Source organism: Lepus europaeus, chromosome 17, assembly GCF_033115175.1.
Source record: "Lepus europaeus isolate LE1 chromosome 17, mLepTim1.pri, whole genome shotgun sequence".
Classification (NCBI taxonomy): Eukaryota; Metazoa; Chordata; class Mammalia; order Lagomorpha; family Leporidae; genus Lepus; species Lepus europaeus.
The window spans coordinates 11,294,600-11,317,400 of NC_084843.1; the positions used below are offsets into that span (position 1 = coordinate 11,294,600).

A 22,801-nucleotide genomic window follows, 5' to 3' on the forward strand; every position below is an offset into this window, starting at 1 on the left:
ACCTGAGGAGTGAACCAGCAAATGGACCATGTCTCTGTAACTCTGAGTTTCAAATAAATAAACCTTAAAAAAAAAAAAAAAGAGCCCAAGGGTCCCAAGTGGGGAAGCAGAGAGGCCAGCTGAGCTGGATTTGAGACAAACTTGAGGGCAGAGGCAACAGAGCAAGCCAGTGTGCTAAATCCCAGAGTGAGGGGAACCCTGAGAAGGGGGTGGGTGACCCAGCTGTGGGGGAGGAGCTGAGCTCTGGAAGCCTGGAGAACGGTGAGAGCGAATGTAGGAGCAGGAGGTCAGTGGAGATGACCCTGAGCTGGCTGCAGGTTCCTGGAGGGGCCGGCTGTTGGTGTCCAGCACTGTCAGGCCCTCCCCCCACCACCACCATGTTCTGTCTGCTTTGATCCTCAGCAAGATCCCGGATGTGTGCAGCTACTGTCTGCATTTTACAGATGCGAAGACAGACCTGGAGATGTAGACTTGCCAGGGTCACATGCTAAGCGGTGCGCTAGTCCCCAGCCCAGGGCTCCAGAGGCCCCTGGGACACCCTAAGCACCCTTTGCCTTCGGTGAATTCAAATGCACACAGACATCCGTTCGGGGGAGGGGGCGAGGGGAGGAGGGAAGGCTCATTTTCCTCTACCACAGCCCTCACTTGGGGTCAGGCATTTAGCCTAGCCGTTAAGCTGCCATTGGATGCCCACCGGCCGTATCAGGTGGCCTGGGTTGGAGTTCTACCCGTGCTCAGGATTCCAGCTTCCTGCTAATGTCCACGGGAGGCACAGGTGATGGTTTTAGTAGTCAGGTCCCTGCCATCCATGTGGAGACCTAGGTCCCCAACAGCCTGGCCCAGCCACGCCAGGGACTAGAGCTCCCTCCGGGTCACCAGTCAGTCTTACCTGACCTGGTCCTCAACAAAGCACAGAGCTTGCTCCAACACCGGAGAAACCGTGGGGCTGAGGGACGGCACTGGCAGCCGGGCCCCACACGTGGTTTCATGTTCTGCCGCTGCGTTTTTAAAATTCTCAATAATTTTTATAAGCAGCACTTATAAAAATTTTTCACCGGGATGCGCCGCTAACGTAAGCAGCCCTGATTGTACCCAATACCGTGCACACTGAACTTGATGGGCAACCGAAGCTGTTTTCAGGGAAATTCTAAAGGCGTGGGCTCTCCCACCCGCGTGCAGGGGAGGGGAGCAGGGGGCGGGGCCCCACGTGCCCTATCCAGGATCCTGGCAGGGGTGGCAAGGCGAACCTTCTGGCAAGGCTCAGCAGGGTTGGGGGATCTCGCCCTGCGGGAGACGTGGGCTCGCCCGGCCCTTGGAACCCGGGGCGCGATCGCGCGGGGACGCGGAGCAGCGGGCGCGCGCGGGGCGGGGCGGGGCGCGCCGCCGGCTCCTCCTCCGCGCCCGGCCTAGCGGCGGCGGCCACCACAACCACCGCAGCCACCGCGCAGGTTCCCGGAAGAGGAGGAGGAAGTGCGGCGCCGCAGGCTGCATGGAGCCCAACGTGCGCTTCTGGATCGCCGAACACCAAGTACGGCCCGGGGCGTGCGGGCTGGGGCGGGCCCGGCGACCTTGGGCAGGCCACGGGGTCGCCCCGCGCGCGCTCCCCGGCGCAGAGCTGGCTTTGGGGCGCGCACCGCCCGGCCCCTGGAGGGGGCGAAGGGACTTGCAGCAGCTGCTCCGGGCGAGTCGCCGCAAGGTCACCCTGCTTGTGGCCCGGGCGGAGAGATCCAGGCCTCAGGTGTCGGCCCCAGCTGCGGGTCCCGCCTCGAGCCGCAGCCCCCGCCCTGGGGGCCGAGCAAGACGCCAGTCCTTGGGCAGCCGCCTGCGGAGCGGAAGTAGCCCCGGCCGCACCTGTCGGCCTGGGTGGTAACAGTGCGGGAGCCCAGCAGGCGGGAGCGTGAGAGCTTCAGCGTGCAATGGGGAGACGTTCCCGAGATCCTTCGCGTCCCTTTTTTTGGGTGCAGAGGCTCGGAAATGTTGGGTGCAGCTCAGTTCCGGCCCAGAACCCCGCCCTGGGCATTCCCTGACTGGCCTTTCTGCCCCTGGGTTTCTTCTGCAGTTGAGGACGGAGGGGAGCCCAGGGTGCCGGGTAGAGCCAGGGCTTCCAGCGTGGAACCAACCGTGCGCCTTAGAGTGAGCCCAGGTGCATTTTTAAAATTTGTTTTTGTTTATTTGAAAGGCAGAGTGATAGAGATCTTCCATCCCTGGTTTATTCCCCAGATGGCCACAGCAGCCAGGAGCTTGAACTCCATCCCCGTCTCCCACACGGCTGCAGCGGCCCCAGCCCTTGGGCCATCCTTTCCCAGGTGCACTAGCAGGGAGCTGGATCAGACGCTGAGCAGCCAGGACTCGAACCGGCACTCTGAGTGGGATGAGGGTGTCACATGCTGATACTTAACCCGCTGTGCCACGACACAGGTCCCAGCAGTTTTATCTTGGGCGGTGGAGAGCACACAGACTGCTCAGCCCCTGCTGTGTGGCCTGAGTCTGTACCTCAGCTTTCTCACCTGGGAAATGGGCGTGTCGTACGGGTTCCAGGAGGTGATTCTGGCAAAAGGCCAATCCTAAGACCGGGCATTAGCAGGTTCTCAAAGCATGGGGACTGTATTGTTACTGTGTGACTTTGTCTTCCTGCTGCCTTTAACCTCTCTGATGCTCTCCTCTGCAGTCTTTTGTTCGAAGATTTCTCCAGTGGACAGAAATATTAGACCCTACAAATCTGGTCATTTCCGTTGTGAGTATCGTCTTCTGAGATAACGAGCCTCACGTTTTATTTTATTTTTTTAAACAAATATTCTTTGTTTTCTTTTAAATATTTATTTTATTTACTTGAGAGGCAGTTAGAGAGAGAGAGAGGTCTTCCATCCGCTGGTTCACTCCCCAAATGGCTGCAACAGCTGAGCCAGGCCAGGCCAAAGCCAGGAGCCAGGAGCTGCTTCTAGGCCTTCCACACACGTGCAGGGGCCCAAGCACTTGAGCCCCCTTCCCCTGCTTTCCCAGGCCATCAGCAGGGAGCTGGATCAAAGAGGAGCAGCCAGGCCGGGAGTCGAATTGGTGCCCATGTGGGATGCTGGCGCCACAGGCAGATGCTTACCTACTATGCCACAGAGCTGGCCTGTCTCATTTATTTTGAAATTTGAAGAGTGTGGCCCTTTTGAAAGCTTTTGAAATTGCAGAATATGTGTTTGTTCCTTTCGAATGAGTGGGTTAGATTGGAAGGGTGACAAATGAATGGGTACATCTGTTTAACAGGTAATACCAAGCCCAGGCCAGGGCCCGGTGATTAACAGCGAATCTGCACAGATCTTCTGAACACTGGGAGATGCACTGGTCGCAAAGCTTGCTGGGGCGCTAAGGGGACTGGGGGGACTCTGGGTGGGGGCTGAGCCAGGAGGAGCAGGGCAGGCACATCAGGGAGACGGGACCACAAGCAGAGCACGGGGTGGGAGAGCTTGTGCCCCAGACAAGGGGCTTTGAATGCAGGGGGCCGAGGCGGATCCTGAAGGGCCTTGTCTGACCCTGGTATCTGTGGGGCAGCAGGCTTGTGCCACAGAGGGTCCCTCTGGTAGCCGCGTGGGGAGTGATCAGACCGTCATTCTTTCAACTGGCTGTGGCTCGGGGCTGGAGAGGAGCTGCCCCTTAGGGCAAAGCATTCTGGACTTGTTTCAATAAGTTTCTCATTGCCTTGTACCGTGGGGAAAAGCAAAGAACAACCCATCTGCCCATCTGTGGGGAACAGCGAACAGTACGTGGAAGATTCTTACGGTGGAATGCTCACCAGCTGTTCAAAGCGATGAACTAGCTATCAATGTAATATTCAACAGAAGCGTGTGATATTCACAATGTTAAATGGAAAAACAAGTCTGTGATATATAGTGGGAAAAGCACGATATATAAAGTATAGCACATGGCTGGCGCTGCGGCTCACTAGGCTAATCCTCCGCCTGCAGCGCTGGCACACCGGGTTCTAGTCCCGGTTGGGGTGCCGGATTCTGTCCCGGTTGCTCCTCTTCCAGTCCAGCTCTCTGCTGTGGCCCGGGAAGGCAGTGGAGGATGGCCCGGGTTCTTGGGCCCTGCACCCGCATGGGAGACCAGGAGAAGCACCTGGCTGCTGGCTTCGGATCAGCGCGGTGCGCCAGCCGCAGCGCACTGGCCGCAGCGGCCATTGGAGGGTGAACCAACGGTAAAAGGAAGACCTTTCTCTCTCTCTCTCTCTCACTGTCCACTCTGCCTGTCAAAAAAAAAAAAAAATGATAGCACCTATATAAATTATCACAAAACCACTTTGTTTATGGGTACGTGTGTTCAGGTATGAGGGTACTCTAAGCAGTTGGTGGAAAATGGAGTTAAAGGTATTGGGGGGGGTTTGGTACGACAGCTAAGATGCTGCCATATTGGAGTGTCTGCTTTGAGTCTGGGCTCTGCTTCCAGTTCTAGCTTCCTGCTGATGCACACCCTGGGAGCGTTGGGGTCCCTGCCTCTCACCTGGGAGACCTGGATGGAGTCCCTGGCTCCTGGGCGTTTGGAGAACGAGCCAGTAGATGAGAACTCATGTGCCCTCCGTGCCTCTCAAAATACAGAATTTTTTTTTTAAGTTTATTTTGATACCAAAAAACCCTTGTAATCCATACATAGATTTCTTTTCTTTTTTTAAAAAAGTTTATTTATTTGAAAGTCAGAGTTACACAGAGAAGGAGAGGCAGAAAGAGAGGTCTTCCATCCACTGGTTCAAGCCCCAGCTGGCCACAGTGGCTGAAGCTGGGCTGGTCTGAAGCCAGGAGCTTCCTCTGGGTCTCCCACGTGGGTGCAGGGGCCCAAGGACTTGGGCCATCTTCTACTGCTTTCCCAGGCCATAGCAGAGAGCTGGATCAGAAGTGGAGCAGCTGGGACTCGAACTGGCACCCATATGGGATGCCAGCGCTACAGGCGGCAGCTTTACCTGCTATACCACAGAGCCAGCTCCATAGATTTTCATAATACACCTTTTCCACAAACGTTTGGCAGTGTCCACACGTGTGTGTATATGGAGTGTGCAGACATGGACTGATACCTCATGGTGTTGGTGGCCACCTCTGAGGGCCGGGGAAGGGGTGAGACTAGGGTATGAGGGTCTGGGTGGGAGGATTAGGGTGTGTACTCATTCTTTGATTTTTTTTTTTCTTTGACTTTTTTTTAAAGATTTATTTATGGGGCCGGCACTGTGGCATAGCGGGTTAAACTTCCGCCTGTGGTGCCGACATCTCTTATGGTCACTGGTTCAAGTCCCAGCTACTCTACTTTTGACCCAGTTCCCTGCTGATGGCCTGGGAAAGCAGTAGAAGATGGCCCAAGCTTAGCCTACTATGCCACAGCACTGGCCCCAATTTTTTTTTTTTTTTTTTTTTTAGCTATTTTTTTTGTCAAGAGAAGAGAGAAAAGGGAATTGGTTGTGGTGCTGAGTAAGGGAGAAGGGATTACAGATTTGTGCTTTACACAACCGAGGGGTGGAGGTGCCTGCTGCTTCCGAGGCAGTGAGATCAGAGAGGGGGGAGAGGCAGCAGCAGAGGGGATCCTGCAGCAGCTGCTGAGGACGCTGGGAGCTCTGAGTCTCAGCAGTACGGGGACCCTGCTCCGGGGACCCCAGAGGAGGGAGCCCCAGGCTGGGGGTCGCCTTGATGTCTGGTGTGCAGCTCCAATACGGCGCATGCGGGTGAATGAGCTTGTGGATCTGTCTGAACTGTGGTAACATCGCTGCTTGATTTCTCCATTCTGTGATTGCAGGAAAAGATAGAGAAGTCAAGGCAGCTGCTGTTCACCAGTGACGATGCCTCCAGGCCTGATTCAGGAGACCACAGGGTACGTGTTGTGTGCCTGGTGCCCGGTCACGGCGGGGCGTGGCCGTCCCCAGAGTTCTGCCTGCCCCTGCCAAAGCCAGGTGGAGCTTGGCTGTTAATCTGGCTGTTGTCAACGTGGCCCAGGCGACAGCTTTTCAAACCGGGGTCAGATTTTACAGTGGAGTTAGAATTCTGTTCCATAGACCGGGTGCAGCAGGCGTCCTTCCCTGCGGTGGATGTTAGTGGGGCTTTTCCACAGCTGATTCCTGCAGCCCGTGGCAGACTCCAGAACTCAGGCAGGCCTCTGCAGTCGCAGCCTGTCCTGCACTCCAGGCAGTGTCGTGTGTGTGCCCAGCTGCTCACAGCAAGTACCAAGTACACTTGTCCCCTGAATGCCATGGGGGATTGGCTCCAGCTACCAACTCCCCCCGCCAAAACTCCCATGCAGATTTCAAAACCCACTGATGCTCATTCAAGTCCCTTATATAAGATGGCATAGTGGGGCCTGTGTTTGTGGTGCAGTGGGTTAACCTGCCACTTATGACGCTAGCATCCCGTATCAGAGGGCTGGTTCCAGTCCTGGCTGCTCTGCTCCTGATCCAGCTCCCTGCTGATGCACTTAGGAAGGCCGCAGAGGATGTCTCGAGTCCTTGGGTCCCTGCCACCCATGTGGGAGACCCAGATGAAGCTCCTGGCTTCTAGCTTTGGCCTGGCCAGGCCCTGGCTTTGTGTGGCCATCTGGGGAGTGAACCAGTGCATGGAAGATCTCCCTCTCCCCCTCTCCCTTCCTGTCTCTGTCTCTGCTTTTCAAATAAATAAATTTTGGGGGAGAAGGGGAGTCATAGTATTTCATATAACATGCACACACTCATTTCTGGGTTACTCACATACCTAACGCAGAGTAGATTCTGTGTAGATCGGTGTTGCGTTGTTTAGGGAATAATGACAAGGAAAGCAAGTCGGTGCACGCTCAGCACGCAGTGTGTTTTCAGATATCTTCCATCCGCCGTTGACAGACTTGGTGGGTGCAGAACCGGTGGACATGGAGGCGGCTTTCCCAGCTTGGTGGAGCTCACAAGCACCAGGCCCTCGGGGCAGCCTGGGGCAGGCTCGCAGGTTTCACTTGGTTTTTCTCAGAACTCACCTGGGCTTCCATGCCAACGACGTGGCTCTCTTGCAAGTGACGTGGCTCGTGGTGTCTTTGTCGGCACCCAGCCCTCTCTGAGCCAGGTGCAGGCTCCTCTGAGGGGCCTGCTAGGGGCTGGTCCTCTCCAGGGCTGCAGATGGCACTGTTGGATGTCCTGCTCAGTTTCTTTATGCGGAGCATCTGTTTGCTTATTGTTAGTTCATTAATTCATTTTATTGATCCACTTTTTGTAAAAGATTTTGTTTATTGGAACGGTAGAGCAGCCGAGAGAGGGGGAGACAGAGATCTTCCGTCTGTTGGTTCATTCCCCAGATGGCCCTAACAGCCAGGGCTGGGCCAGGTCTACACCAGGAGCCAGGAGCTCCATGCTGGTCTCCCACGTGGCTGGCAGGGACCCAAGGACTGAAGGCCATTTTTCACTTTCTTCCCAGGCGCATTAGCAGGAAACTGGGCTAGAAGCGGAGTAGCCATCGGGGCTGCACCACGGGCTACTGTTGTCGCCGTTGGCGGCTTAACCTGCTCCTCCGCGATGCCAGCCCTGCACGTTGGCTTGTAGTTGTTCCACCCACGTGGTAGGGAAGAGCTCCTGCCTTCCTGCTGTGGGAGGTGGAGCTGGGCTACCCGCAGGCGCTTCCTGCCCAGCCGCCTTTCAAAGCTGCTCTTCGGTTTTCCTCTCTGTAGGTACAAGAAGCGTGGAAGCGGAGTCTGGTAAGTCTCAACCTTCCTGCGTTTTAGCTTTCTCGAAAGCAGCAGAGCCGCACGGCCGCTGACCTTGCATCTGCCCTCTTGCAGTCAACAGTGCATCCCGACAGCAGCAAGCTGATCCCCGCGCTCTTCCGGCCTGCGGGTGAGTTGCCTCTGATTTTCAGAAGTGGGTAGGGAGGGTGTGGAAACCGCGAAGGAGAGGCAGAGAGAGAGAGAGAGAGAGAGAGAGGTCTTCCATCCACTGGTTCACTCCCCAATTGGCCACAGTGGGCGGACTTGCACCGACCCAGTGCCAGGAACCAGGAACTTCCTCCAGGTCTCCCATGCAGGTACAGGAGCCCAAGGACTTGGGCCATCTTCCACTGCTTTCCCTGGCCATAGCAGAGAGCTGGATCAGAAGTGGAGCAGCCAGGACTTGAAACAGTGCCCATGTGTGATGCCAGTGCTACAGGTGGCGGCTTTACCCACTATGTCGCAGCGCCGGCCCCCCCCCCCCACCCAGGGGGATTTCTGATGATGAATTAGGAAAAGCTCAGCTTAGAAAGTGGGTGTTTCGTGCAATGGTTATGACACCTTTTGAGTCACCAGCACCCCCTATCGAGTGCCTGGATTTAAGTCCCAGCTCTGCTCCTGAGATTTCAGCTTCTTGCTAATGTCCTGGGAGGCAGCAGGTGATAGCTCAGCTGGTTAGGTCCCTGCCAGCCACATGGGAGACCTGGGTTCAGTTCCCAGCTCCCAGCTTCTGTCTGGCCCAGCCAGAGAGTGAACCAGTGAGTGCAAGATCTCTGTCTGTCTCTGACTCTCTGCCTTTCAAATAAAATAAAATAAATAAATGAATAATTTAAAAAGATATACTGGCTAAGGGGAGTGGAGTTGACAGTGGAGAGCAGCATGGGAGCTCAGAGCCCAGTGCTGTGCTGCGGTAAGATCTGGGCTCTGCAAAGGAGGAGCCAGGCCCGGGGTGAGTCCCGCCCTGCTCCGTCAGGACCCCTGAACACAGCGATTACTTCCATGATGGGTGCTATGGAATTGGTGTTACCAGAAACAAGCAGAGCACAGAGTGGTGTATGGTGATCTCGCCTGTGCCATTAGGGCCATGTGTGTGTGAGAAAATCTGTGTGTATCCTGGTCGTGGGTTTGAAGGTTCTCCTGGAAGGGTGAGCAAGTGCGGGTTAACTGCGCCTACTTCCCAGGAGAGGCCTCGGGGGAGGTCTTTCTCACTGTGCTGCTTTAGCCTTGCCACGTGCATCAGACAATAAAGGGATGAGTAGAGTGTCCCTGGAGGCGCGTGCCCCCCGAGGCTGGGGTGGGGGCTGTGGCTGGGCAGTGCCCAGTGCTGTAGTAGCCACCGTCGCTGACGGCTCCTCTCTTCCCTGCCAGCTTTCCTGCCTTTCACGGCGCCCATGGTGAGTGAGCTGCCTGGCAGCTGCCCGTGTGCCCCTCCTGTGTCCTTGTCTGCTGCTCCTGTGTCCACCCTGCCCCCACCCCTCGGCCCTAGCCAGGTCACCAGGTCACCCTTTGTTTTGAAGGCCTACTACGTGCAAAGCACCATAGAGGGGGTCAGTGAGCTCAGAGGTGCTGCCGGCCTCAAGCCCACGTACTGTCCAATACCTGCTCTCCCCAAGTCCCCTCACCTGGGCCCTGGTGGGGCCCCTGGGTGGCCACAGGGCCCCGACAGCACTCACTCGGCCCCGGCTTCGCCACTGCTGCCCCCCGGGCCTTTCTCTCCTGGCCAGCGGCTCTCTCCCACCCCCCAAGCGTCTGTAACTCCTCCCCCTCTGTCTTCTTCAGGTGTTCTGGTCGATGATGCCAGCGAGGGGACTGAAGTCCCTGATTTTACCGCAGGTACGCAGTGGTACCCGGGTCGCGATTTCTGTTCTGTTGTGTGTGGCACCAGGATGTGACGCGTGTGCCTGTGTCTCTGCAGGTATCCTTGTACGCCTACACCTCAGCCTTCAACTTCATCAACGGAAACGCCAGTTACGTGCGTATCATCACGGCCAGAGTGGTGCTCTCTCGTTTTCTTCCTTTTCAAAATTTTCTTTTTACTTTTAAAATTTTTGAGATAACAAGTTTCCCATTGATGTTATTGTCAAAGGCTTGATGCTCTACTAAATAGAAGTTCAACAAATCAGGGCCAGCACTGTGGCGTAGTTGGTTAAGCCTCTGCCTGTGGTGCCGGCATCTTATATGGGCACTGGTTTGAGTCCCAGCTGCTCCTCTTCCAATCCAGCTCTCTGCTAAGGCCTGGGAAAACAGAGGAAGATGGCTCAAGTCCTTGGGCCCCTGCACCCACGTGGGAGACTTGGAGGAAGCTCCTGGCTCCTGGCTTTGGATTGGCCCAGCTTCAGCTGTTGTGGCCATTTGAGGAGTGAACCAGCAGATGGAAGACCTCTCTCTCTCTGCCTCTGCCTCTCTGTAACTGTGTCTTTCAAATAAATTAAAAAAAAAATTTTTTTTTTTTAATTTTTGACAGGCAGAGTGGACAGTGAGAGAGAGAGACAGGGAGAAAGGTCTTCCTTTGCCGTTGGTTCACCCTCCAATGGCTGCCGCGGCCGGCGCGCTGCGGCCGGCGCACCATGCTGATCCGAAGGCAGGAGCCAGGTGCTTCTCCTGGTCTCCCATGCGGGTGCAGGGCCCAAGGACTTGGGCCATCCTCCACTGCACTCCCGGGCCACAGCAGAGAGCTGGCCTGGAAGAGGGGCAACCGGGATAGAATCTGGCGCCCCGACCGGGACTAGAACCTGGTGTACCGGCGCCGCAAGGCGGAGGATTAGCCTGTTGAGCCACGGCGCTGGCCCTAAATAAATAAATAATTAAAAAGAGAAAAGGAGTTCAAGAAGTAGAAAGTAAAAGACCCTGGTGTGTAAGGGAGATAGACAAGGACTGTAAACAATGATCAAAGGATCTGACCATTCGATACAGAACTGTGTGAATCGTGTGCTGCTTGTTAGAAGTAACCATTACCTCATTACCTCAATTTATAATTGTTTTTCTGAATAAAAATTATTTAAGAAAATCTTTACTCAAATGGGAAATGTCTCATTCACATTTTGTATTTCTTTTGGAGTTTTTGTTGTTTTTTCTTTTTGCATTTTAAAAAAAAGTATTCTTGCTGGACAAAATTGTGGCCTATGCTAAATAGTTTTTTTTATTTATTTATTCATTTATTTGAAAGGCAGAGTTATAGAGAGAGGGGAAGAGAGAAAGAGGTCTTCCATCTGTTGGTTCACAACCCGATGGCCATAATGGCTGGAACTGGGCCATAATGAAGCCAGGAGCCAGGAATTCCTTCTGGGTCTCCCACATGGGTCCAGGGGCCTAAGGACTTGGACCATCTTCCTCTGCTTTCCCAGGTGCATTAGCAGGGAGCTGGATCAAAAGTGGAGCCGCTGGGACTTGAACCAGTGCCCATCTGGGCTGCCGGCACATGTGGCCACTTGACCTGCCACACCACAGCGCCAGCCCCGATGGTTACCTTTCTTCCTCCTTAGAGTCGCCATCCGGTGGAGAGCCTTTTCCTCGGGACGGGAGCCTTTGCTTCTTCAGCCTTCTTTGGGGTAGGTGTTTTAAGCTCTGATGGATCTTTTTAATTCCTCAGCATCAAAAAGCTGTATTCTGATTGCAAGTCTACCTTACGTCCTAGAATGTATGAATAGGAAGTACATGAAGATCACCTGTCACCGTGTCACCCCAGATAACCAGGTTAATACTCCAGGTTTCTAGGCGCATACAGCCAGTCTTCCATATCCACGGTTATGCCTCAGACTGTACCGAACAGGCACAGGCTTCTTTTCCTAATAATTTTCCCTTAAACCACACAATATAAAAGCTACTTGCATTGTAAAAGCATCACAACGTGTAAGGTATTATCAGTCATCCAGAGATGTTTTAAAGTAGATGGGGATGTATGCAGTTTCTATGCAAACACTATGCCATTCTTTAAAATTTATTGGGAAGGCACAGTTAGAAGGAGAGACAGAGATCTTCCACCAGCTGGTTCACTCTCCAAATGGCATTGCTGGGGCTGGGCCAGGCTGAAGCCAGGAGTCAGGAAATCCACTCTGGTCTCCCACATGGGTGCAGGGGCCCAAGTACTCAGGCCGTCTGCTGCTTCCCAGGCACATTAGCAGGGAGCTGGATCAGAAGCAGAGCAACCAGGACTCGAACCAGTGTGCATATGGGATGGGGGTGTGGCAGGCGGCAGCCTAGCTCACTGGGCCACAGTGCCAGCCTCCACTATGCCGTTTTGTCCAAGGGACTTGAACGTCCTGGGATCGAGGCATTCTCGGGTACCCAGTGACAACTGTATGCAGTACTGTTATCTGTGTAAAAGTTAGCTTATGCTACATGACGATGATATGCAGATTGTATGTGGCTTTGGACACAGGAAGCTGTAATGGCTAAAATGCAGGCCAGCCTGAGTCCGCATCGTGGCTCAAACCCATCCCCACTGTCACTCTGGGCGACTTTCACCACCGCACTGAGCCCCTGTTCCCCCCTCGGATGAACGGGGAGAGTGCCTCCTGTGGCAAGAATTGGGCATGACCGGAGAGCCCTGGCCCGTCCCAGGAGCCAGGTCGGGGTTGGCGCTGTGCTGTTGAGTGTGTTCAGCTGGACTTTTGTCCCAGGCATTAATGCTCGTTCTCTCTTGTTTTCTAGTTAATCCCTCATTTGGCCCAAATGAAGTACCCCCTGGATAACCTGTTCATCAGAAGAGCCTTGCCTATCATCTTTATCGGTGAGTGCAAGGGCTGGGGCTCACGCCCTGGGCTTGTCTTTGGGTTCTTGAGCTTCCCCCATCCTCAGGGACACTTGGGTCCTCTGGCCACCTTGTCACCAATGACAACCAACATTCGCAGCCTGCCAGGGCCTCCAGGCCCGGATTAGAGCTCTGGTTTGAGAGGTGACACTTTGTGTCCCCTTTGTCCAGGGGTCACCAGGCACCTGGAAATGCAAGTGACATTGAAAGATCCCCCGGCCCAGTCGTCCGCATACCTTGTCTCACTGAATCCTGCCAGCCGCTTACAGGCAGGGCGTGTTCTCAGTCCTTGTAGAAATGAGAAGACCGAGACACAGGCAAGGGAAGCCCCTGGCCCAGGGTCACATGGCAAGCACGTGGTGCTGTGGGGCTCCCAGCCTGGTGGCCAGACGCCACAGGAAGTGACGTAGGTATCTGCCGAGGATTCTGAGTGTGCTCCAGGCCTGGGTGTGGGAATCGTAGCCGTCTGAAGAGCGGGCTGAGGGACGTCAGTGGTGCAGCTGGGGAAGCTGGGGTGCGGGACGTGGGCACGGGAGCTTGCGCCAAGACGAGGTTGTATTTCAAGGGCTCTGGGGTTTCACTTGGAAGCCGTCGAGGAGCCAGGCTGGGCTTTGGGCCACAGTCAGAACCAAGGGCCAGCATTTCTAATCAGGAGGCAGCCTGTGGTGGGTGACCCTCAGATCAGGGGAAGGTGGCTACAAGTGACAGGCCCCTCAAAAGATGTCCCTTTGCTGGGCCCAAACGCATCCTGCTCATCTCTTTACGTCTGCAGCCCAAGTGAGTGGAATAAACGTGTTTGCATCCCGAAGTTTTGAGCCCGCTCGAGGGATTGAGGTCATGGACAAGGAAGGCAATGTCATAGGCCTGTCCCGAAGAGCCGGGAGAAAGGTAGGGGACTGGGCGGAGCTGCAGCTGCTGGCCCTGTGGGCCAAGGATGGCCTCTCCTGTTGGTGAGCTGGTGGCAGCCTTGTGTGTGCCCTTGACCCTTCCTCATTGTCCTCCCCCGTGTGGGAGGAGAGCCTGGGTCTTGCACCTGACATTTCAAAGATGGCGCTGGAGTCTGCGTTCCCCAGGGGAGCAGAGCGGCTGGGATGTAGGCGCACCCTTGCTCAGGGCTTTACCTTGAGGGTGGGCTCACTCCTTCTGGGCCCAGCCAGCTGGGAGTACTTAGGGCCGGGCGCTCTGGGAAACCTGCTATGTACTCCGGGGTGGGATCCGTGGCTCCTGGGGAGTCACCCCCAGCAACACGTAGACCAGTGTTTGATGAAAACACTGTGCACGTGCGCTAAGCTGCCCTATGAAACCATTATGGGAGGGAGTTGTTTTTTTGTTTTTTGTTTGTTTGTTTTTTAGGATTTTATTTATTGATTTGAAAGACAGAGTTACAGAGAGAGAGATCTTCCATCTGTTGGTTCACTTCCCAAAAGGCTACAGCAGCTAGGGCTGGGCCAGGCTGAAGCTGGGAGACCGGAATTCCATCCGGGTCTCCCACATGGATGCAGGGGCCCAAGCACTTGGGGCATCTTCTGCTGCTTACCCAGGTGCATTAGCAGGGAGCTGGATGGAAAGTGGAGCAGCTGGGACAGGAACCAGCATTCATATGGCATGTGGGCGGCACAGGCGCTGGCTTACCTGACCCCGCTCACCACAGCGCTGACCCGAGTGGGAGATCTTGTTCATCGGCTTCAGCCAGGTCTGTCCCCAGGTCTGTCCCCAGGTCCGTCCCCAGGTCCGTCCCTCTCGGTCACCCCCACTCCCAGCCTGCGCTGCAACCCCCCGCCCTCCCTTCCACCCAACAGCAAATTCTCTTAGACTCATCATTAGGGGCCAGTTTGTTACTGAGGATTGAGGACTCTACTCTTCTGCTTCTGTGTGCATTCAGCTGTAAGAAGCTGGTATAGACTGGTCGTTTCCTTTTGGGTGTAGACTTCAGTCATGTTTTCCGCAAGTGAGCTCTCTGCTCTCGCTGTAGCTGCAGAATTACGTGTGAGGCAGCCTGCTGCAAATGGCACGAAGCAGCGTGGCACAGCCCCACCGGGGCAGAGGGAGCCCGGCCTCCCCCAGGGTCGGCACACCGGGCAGAGGGAGCCCGGCTTCCCCCAGGGTCGGCACACCGGGCAGAGGGAGCCCGGCCTCCCCCGGGGTCGGCACACCGGGCAGAGGGAGCCCGGCCTCCCCCGGGGTCGGCACACCGGGCAGAGGGAGCCCGGCCTCCCCCGGGGTCGGCACACCGGGGCAGAGGGAGCCCGGCCTCCCCGGGGTCAGCACACCGGGGCAGAGGGAGCCCGGCCTCCCCCGGGGTCGGCACACCGGGGCAGAGGGAGCCCGGCCTCCCCCGGGGTCGGCACACCGGGCAGAGGGAGCCCGGCCTCCCCCGGGGTCGGCACACCGGGCAGAGGGAGCCCGGCCTCCCCCGGGGTCGGCACACCGGGCAGAGGGAGCCCGGCTTCCCCCGGGGTCGGCACACCGGGCAGAGGGAGCCCGGCTTCCCCCGGGGTCGGCACACCGGGCAGAGGGAGCCCGGCTTCCCCCGGGGTCGGCACACCGGGCAGAGGGAGCCCGGCTTCCCCCGGGGTCGGCACACCGGGCAGAGGTAGCCCAGCTTCCCCCAGGGTCGGCACACCGGGCAGAGGGAGCCAGGCCTCCCCAAGGGTCGGCACACCGGGGCAGAGGGAGCCCGGCCTCCCCCGGGGTCGGCACACCGGGGCAGAGGGAGCCCGGCCTCCCCCGGGGTCGGCACACCGGGGCAGAGGGAGCCCGGCCTCCCCCGGGGTCGGCACACCGGGCAGAGGGAGCCCGGCCTCCCCCGGGGTCGGCACACCGGGCAGAGGGAGCCCGGCCTCCCCCGGGGTCGGCACACCGGGCAGAGGGAGCCTGGCTTCCCCCAGGGTCAGCACACCGGGGCAGAGGGAGCCCGGCCTCCCCCGGGGTCAGCACACCGGGCAGAGGGAGCCCGGCTTCCCCTGGGGTCGGCACACCGGGCAATGTCCATAGCCACCTGGCGTCCTCCTGCGTGGCGTGTGGTGCAGGAGGAGGTCAGGAAAGACCTCATTTCTTTTCTTTTTTTTTTTTTTTAAAGATTTATTTTATTGATTTGAAAGGCAGAACTACAGAGAGAGGTAGAGCCAGAGAGAGAAAGAGGTCCTTCATCCACTGGTTCACTCCCCAAATGACTGCAATGGCCGGAGCTTAGCTGATCTGAAGCCAGGAGCCAGGAGCTTCTTCCAGGTCTCCCACGTGGGTGCAGGGGCCCGAGGACTTGGGCCATCTTCTACTGCTTTCCCAGGCCATAGCAGAGAGCTGGACAGGAAGTGGAGCAGCTGGGGCTTGAACTGGCGCCCATGTGGGATGCTGGCACTGCAGGCCGGGAGTTTAACCCGCTGCGCCACAGCACTGGCCCCAAGACCTCATTTCACCTGCTCACTCCATGCCTGTACACTCCTTATTCACCTCAGAATCTGGTAGACAGAGCCGAATGATGAACCATCGGTGCAGGCCGCGGTGTTTCTGCTGCACCATCTATAGTCGCATGGCTCCATTTTCTCAATTAATTACAACAGGGATGCAATAATTATAAGTGACAAGAGAGACATTGCACCAGAGAGAAAATATGTTTCAGTTTGAAATGATGGTTCTAGGCCTAAAGAATCACCCTAAAGAGACACATAATTTTAAAGTATTTATTACTTATTTTCATCTACTTGACAAGCAGAGAAAGAGAAAGAGAGATCTTGCACCTGCTGGTTCATTCCCCAAATGCCTGCAGCAGCTGGGGCTGGAAAGCCAGGAGCCCGGCACTGCCTCTGGCTCTCCCACCGGTGGTAGGGAGCCAGGTGCTTGGCCATCATCTGCTGCCTCTCCGGAGCATTAGCAGGAAGACGGGTCAGAAGCAGAGCAGTCGGAACTTAGACAGGCATTCTGATACAGGCTTACCCATACGCCACAAGAGAGACTGTTTTTCAAGTTTTATAGAGGTGTAATTCACATACTGTCAGATCCACCTACTGTAAGAGTACAGTTTGGTGAACTTTAGCCAAAATAAACTGTGCGGCCATCACCACAGTGCAATTTTAGGACGCTGTCATCCCCTAAACCTTCCCCTCTTCCTGTTCAGTCAGCCCCAGGGAGGCCTCAGTCTGCTGTGTCGCCCTAGTTTGGCCTTTTCTAGAAATTTCATCTGAGAGCATTGTGCAGTAGTTGTCTGGGGCCGGCAGCGCTCTCTGCGGCTCCCCGTCTTGTGCTGCCAGGCAGCCGTGTGTTCCTCTCACGGCCGAGTCACACCCCGTGGCGTGGACATGCTGCATTTTGCTTGTCCGTTCCCCAGGAGGTGGACACCTGCTCTGAGTGTGGACTGGCCACTCTCCAGGTGGACACTGTGTATGTGTGTGTGTTCGTGCGCATTTTGCATCATCTCCGTCTTGACCTCGGGCTGTGAGTATGGCCATGAACTTGCAGGAAGCCCAAGAGCAGAGAGTGCAGACGCTGGGTCCACATGGGCTCCCCAGCCCCACCAACCTGCCCGTCTGCTGGGCGCTGTGCTGGTCCCTGTGGGAATCCCTTCCCCCCCGGGTGCCTGGCGCTGGTGGGCCAATGGCTCTGGAGTCCGTCTCCCCCGCAGGAATATCCCAAGCAGGAGGCCCGGTTTAAAGAGTTGACAGTTGCCCTTAAAAAAAAAGAAAAAGGGGGCTGGCGCTGTGGCACAGTGGGTTAATGCCCTGGCCATCCCATATGGGCGCCAGTTCGAGACCCGGCTGCTCCACTTCCTGTCCAGTTCTCTGCTCTGGCCTGGGGTAGCATAGAAGATGGTCCAAGTCCTTGGGCCCCTACACCCATGTGGGAGACCTGGAAGAGGCTCCTGGCTCCTGGCTCTGGATCGGCGAAGCTCCGGACGTTGCGGTCATCTGGGGAGTGAACCATCAGATCAAAGACCTCTCTCTCTCTCTGCCTCTCCTCTCTCTGTGTAGCTCTTTCAAATAAATAAATAAATCTTTTTTTAAAAGCAAAAGTAAAAGCAAAGTTTATCTTTCTCTTCAGAATAAAGTGTCTCCAGCCGTGCACAAGCACACGCGTCCCTTTATCGTTTCCCTGTCATCGAAGCTTTATTTTTTTTGGCTAGAATTTCAGAAAGTGCGTTTAGCCAGCAATATCTGATTGTAACAGGGCACCTTTGACCTGGTTTCAAGAAGCCAGCTGATGTGGTTTTCCCACCGAGTTGCATGCTGGGATGCGTCTGACGGTGTCTCCTGCAGACGGATATCCCCTGGGGATGTCGCCCCTGCACATGGGACACAGCCTGGAGGAAACACGCCCGCTAGGCCGCTCTTTGCATTCCTGAAGCCGCCTGGGAAAACCGCGCTCCCTGGCTCCAGCTGTCTTTACGGGTGAAAGGCACCCACTGCCGAGGGAAGAGCACAGGGGTGGCGTCTGGCTCCAGTCTGCTGGCCATGCTGTGAGCAGAGCTGGGTACCGGGTGGTGGGCAGGCCGTGGCCAAGTCGCCAAGGCTGGCATGGAAGGACTGGAGCTTGGGGCAGGCCAGGGAGTGGTGCCTGTTGGCCGTGAGCAGAGCACTGTGCTGTGTGTGGAGCCGTGCCTTCCCCGGGGCTGGCTTCTGAGGTTAACACGGGAGCCCCTCGATAGCCACAATGGCCCTTACGTGGCCCTCAAGGGTGCACAGTTCTGTGCACGGGACTCCTACCGTGAGTTCCACGTCTGAATGCCTGGGGTCCCGGGGCGGGTGTGTGGCGTGGCGGGTAAGATGCCCACGTCCCACACTGGAGTACCCGAGTTCAGGTCCTGGCTCTGTTTCCAGTTCCGGCTTCCTGCTAACTGGCTGGGTCCCTGCCCCCATGCGGGACACCCAGATGGAGTTCCTGACCGCTGGCTGCAGCTCTGGTCGTCATGGGCGTTTGGAGAGTGAACCAGTGGATGGGAGTTCTCTCTCTCTGTCTGCCCATCTCTGCCTCTCAGAGTTAAAGCAGTGTTTAGAGTTTAATGTTTACATATGGATTCACGCACAGCAGAGGTGCTGTAAGTACAGATGGGTACAAACAGCATTTGGTGGCACTTCAGTTTCATTACCCCTGTGAAGGTTAGGACAGACAGGTAGACCCTCGTGGGCCAGACGCCCCACCAGGGTGCTCAGGGCTGGGCTCCACTAGGCTGGGGATTGCTGGGGAGCCATTCTGCATAGGAGGCCGGTGGCAGAGCCCTGGGCTGAGAGAAAATGACCCAGGGGTGCCACCAGTGTGTCTGCCAAGGAGACCACCGTGTGGTTCTGCACCGGGATTCGTGGGGAGACTGCCTTGGCTTGTGCTTTGTGGGTACACGGGGAGCTTATTTGGGGTGCTTGGCGGCCTGGTGGAGCCTGCTGCAGGGTGAGGTGGGGGTACCTCCTCCCCTACCGCTCTCGCAGGTTGTACGCTGGGAAGGCTGTGTGTGATTCCCCTGCAGGAGGAGGGTGAGCTGGTGTGTGTGTCTCGGGTGTGAGCTGCCGGATCCTTGGACGTTGGCTCACTGAACCTCTTCGTTTGTTTCCACTAGGCCGTTAGAGAAACAGCGCTATCCAGGGCAGTGCTGTTTGGGACGTCGGCGCTTATTCCTGAAGTCTTCACGTACTTTTTCAAGCGGTAAGAGGTACACGCAGCTCCCTGGGGAAGGGTTCAGTGTTTGCTAGATTCTGAGCCCGGCAGGCGGCACGGAAGAGCTCACCGCAGTAAGCTTGGTGGTTACTCCTCCAAGGGAGGGGACAGACAAGGACGCCAGATGTGCACAGCCCAGTGGCCCCGGGCTCCGGCACCGCTGGAGCGTGCGTGATAACGATGCAGACCTCATAAGGCTTGGGGACCCACTGGACAGATGTGTGTGAAGTGCTCAGCGCCGTGCCTGACCCACCTTGAGCAAAACTCGGCCTGCGCAGCTCTCTTCTGCCTGGCTGGGGGTTGAGTGGGAGCCGAGGCTCAGGCCTGCACGTGCGTGCGAGTGGGATTGGGTACCGCTGGCGCCAAAGGCCAGCCAGGGACGGTCCAGAGATGTTCATCCTCATCCATTGTGAGCTCTACCTTGTCTCTTACAGGACCCAGTTCTTCCTGAAACACCCGTCGTCGCTGTGGTCCTTGAAGCTGTCTTGTACCATCCTGACCATGGGGCTGATGGTGCCGGTTTCTTTCAGCATGTTTCCCCAGGTCGGCCGGGTATGTGCCCCCATCAGGGCGTGACAGAAAAGTCTGACAGATATTTTATTGGAGAAATTTTAGATGTCCCATGAAGTTCTGTAGCAGCACCCTATCTGGTGGAAATTCCTGCAGTGAGGCGAACATTCTCTGTGCTGACCAGATGTCTGCTAGCTACATGTGGCTTCCGAGCCCTTGAAATGCAGCTAGTGGGACTGGGGAACTGAATTTTCAACTAACTGCAATTTAAGGACACGCGTGGGGCTGGTAGCTGCGAGCCTGGACAGCACTGCACTGCGGGTAATTGATATGATTTACGATGAGTCAGACAGCCGGGGTTCCCGCTCAGCACGGCTCATGTGCTGTTTCCTTATCAGACAGCTGAAGCCAGCGGTGGTCCTGCTGCCTGGAGGTACCAGGGCCAGGACGGCGCTGATGCTGCCGTATTAGCCATCTCGGGCACTTCTTCGCTGAAAATTCCAGTGCCTTTTTTTCTCACTACTGTTAGAAGTAGGAATGCCCTCAGAAGCGTTTACACCAATGGAATGATCTTGTTCAGAACGTAAATTCTGGAGGCTTAGGTTTGTAGAATCATTAATTCGGGTGACTTTGCCAGCATATAGTGTAGAAGCCTTGGATTATTTTAGACAATCGTTGTCCGTGCCGTGGGGGTGGCAGGGTGGGGCTGCATCTCCTTGAGATTTTAGAACAAGACCTCAAGCCTGCTCTTTGAGCATGGCTTGTTGCAATGAAAGTGCAACACGAATCCGTCTTCCCATAAAACACTGTGAATGCATCAGCACCCCGCTGTGTGAGGCGAGGCTAGCCCTTTCACAAGAAGGCTTCAAAGCTTGGGCGATGCCCAGCTGCTGGGATCCAGTCTCCTCTCTTTTTTAAAACATTTAAGACACTCAAGAAAACACCTGGTTCCTCTGTGGGAGGCGCTTGCTGAAAGATCGGCAGGTTGTTCATGGTCACGGCAGCCGTGAACACATGGGGCTTTGTTGTTTCTGCTCTGCCTCTGTTTGCATTTGAAGTTTTCCACTGGAAGTCAGATGAGAGTTTGGCGCTGTGGCGTGGCAGGTAAAGCCGTTTGTGATGCTGGCATCCCCGGCTAGAGCACCAGTTCCAGTCCTGGCTGCTCTGCTTCCGATCGAGCTCCCTGGAAGCACCTAGGAAGGCGACCGCAGATGGCCCAAGTACTTGGGTGCCTACCACCCACATGGGAGACCAGATGGAGTTCCAGGCTCCTGGCTTCTGCCTGGCCCAGATCAGCTGTTTGGGGAGTGAACCAGCAGATGGAAGATTTCTCTGTGTGTGTTTCCTCTGTCACTGTGCCTTTCAAATAAGTAAATAAACTTTTTAAAAAATTTGTTTATTTGAAAGAATTAGAGAGAGAGGTAGAGAGAGAGAGAGAGAGAACAAGAGCGGTCTTCCAACTGCTGGTTCATCCCAAATGGCTGCAACAGCTGGAGCTGAGCTGATCCAAAGCCAGGAGCCAGGAGCTTCCTCCAGGTCTCCCACATGGATGCAGGGGCCCAAGCTCCTAGGCCATCTTCTGCTGCCCTCCCAGGCCATTAGCAAGGAGCTGGATTGAAAATGGAACAGCCAGGACTCGAACCAGTGCCCATATGGGATACTGGCACTGCAGGCTGGGGTAACCCACTACACCACAGTGCCGGCCCCTAAATAAATACATTTTTTTTAAAGGTGATCTGTTTGTCATAGTTTAGACATCCTTGAGAAAGACTGTGAGGTGGTTGCTCTCAGGAGGGGAGTTTATTCCTGTGACTCTGAGGACTCTGATTGGGTTTCAGATCCAGAGCGCCAAGCTGGAGGAGGACATCCGGTCGTCAACTGAAGAAACGGAAGTCTTCTATCACAGGGGCGTGTAGGGGCGCTGGGCCTTGCTCGTCCAGCTGCCAGCAGACTCCCGGAGACCCCACAGGTGCCCGTGACAGGTGCTCGACCATGCCACGCTGAGACAGCAGCCTGGCCGGCTGTGTCTGGGGTTTTGAGGCTGCCGGAAGAGTGACAGGCAGGTGGCCTGACACCCTCCAGGGACGAAGGAAGAATTGGCCTGGGAAAAGATACTATGAAATTCCTAATAAACTTCTGCAAGTTGAGAATTGGAAAAACCAAGCGAAGGGCCCAGCGTGCGCAGGACACACGCGTTAAATTGATCGCTCATCCCCAGAGGGACATGGTGAACCCCAGCGGGCACCTCCAGCCCACACGCTCCTACTTGCCCACTCAGCTACTTGATTCTGGACAGCTCCAAAAATCTTGTGCCACCTGCCCCCAGCTCCTCCTCTCTCCTCACTGACAGATAACCCTGGTTCCTCCCACCGTGAAAGCCAAGGCAAACGAGCAGTAGTGTCCTTGTACCCCATCGGCAAACCCCCTGCACCCACAGCCAGCCCGTCCCCTGCAAGGTCAGCGCTCCCCCAGGCTCTGGGCCTTCTCTCCTCAGGGCCTTGCTCTGCTCTGCCCTCCTGTCTGGTCCCAGCCTCCTTCTGCCTCCTTCCCAGTGTCATATAAACCGCTACAATTTTTTAAATTAAAAAAAAAAAAAAAAAGGTGCACACTGGGAGGCAGCAAGTCACGGCTCCAGTTCTCGGGTCCCCGCACCCACATTGGAGACTTGGTGAATTCCTGGCTCCTGTGTTTGGCCTGGCTCAGCCCATGCTGTTGAGGGCACTTGGGGAATGACCCAGCAGGTGAAAGATCTTGCTCTGTCTCTGCCTTTCAAGTAAAAATAATAATAAAAAATATTAAATAAATTGCTGTCGTCACCTGCCCTATCGAAGGAGCCCAGAGTAAGTACTTAGCCTGGTGGTTACGGTGCCCGCGTCCCATACCTGAGTGTTTGGGGTCAGACCCCGGGGAGGGGGGGGGGCCAGCAGTGGTGAGTGGTGATCAGGCCGCTGCCACCCACGCTGGCGTCCTGAATGCATTCCTGGCCCTGGCTGTTGACGTTGGGGAACGAACCAGCACATGGGAGCTGTCTGCCTCTCAAGTCAGTCAGAAAAAACCCCCCTCGCAGCCAGACTAGAGCTGTCTGTCGCTGGCTGTTTTGGCCCATCTCCCATTCTGCTGGCCTGCTGTTACCCCTGACCATGGTGTTACACTGCCACCCTCAGCCTGCTCCCTGGGCTTTTGCTGTGGCATCCACAATACCTCCAGCTGCACGCAGCCAAGGTG

At 56.1% G+C, this 22,801-nt stretch overlaps 1 protein-coding gene across 1 annotated transcript; it reads left to right on the plus strand.

The window, feature by feature from the left end:
- The first annotated feature begins 1,399 nt into the window (after positions 1-1,399).
- Positions 1,400-22,362, plus strand: SFXN4 (sideroflexin 4). Its single transcript, XM_062214751.1, has 14 exons — positions 1,400-1,528; positions 2,669-2,734; positions 5,761-5,835; positions 7,642-7,668; positions 7,753-7,807; positions 9,046-9,071; positions 9,457-9,510; positions 9,593-9,649; positions 11,160-11,225; positions 12,328-12,406; positions 13,200-13,315; positions 18,969-19,054; positions 19,501-19,618; positions 21,415-22,362. The coding sequence occupies exons 1-14, from the start codon at positions 1,490-1,492 to the stop codon at positions 21,490-21,492; spliced, it is 942 nt and encodes a 313-aa protein (XP_062070735.1). The 5' UTR covers positions 1,400-1,489; the 3' UTR covers positions 21,493-22,362.
- The last annotated feature ends 439 nt before the right edge of the window (positions 22,363-22,801 follow it).

Excerpts from the sequence above, each read along its gene's own strand:
- SFXN4 (XM_062214751.1), top strand. The coding sequence starts at position 1,490 with ATGGAGCCCAACGTGCGCTTCTGGATCGCCGAACACCAA. Across the intron at positions 9,511-9,592 it reads AGTCCCTGATTTTACCGCAG|GTATCCTTGTACGCCTACAC; the intron begins GTACGCAGTGGT and ends GTGTCTCTGCAG. Across the intron at positions 12,407-13,199 it reads CTTGCCTATCATCTTTATCG|CCCAAGTGAGTGGAATAAAC; the intron begins GTGAGTGCAAGG and ends TTACGTCTGCAG.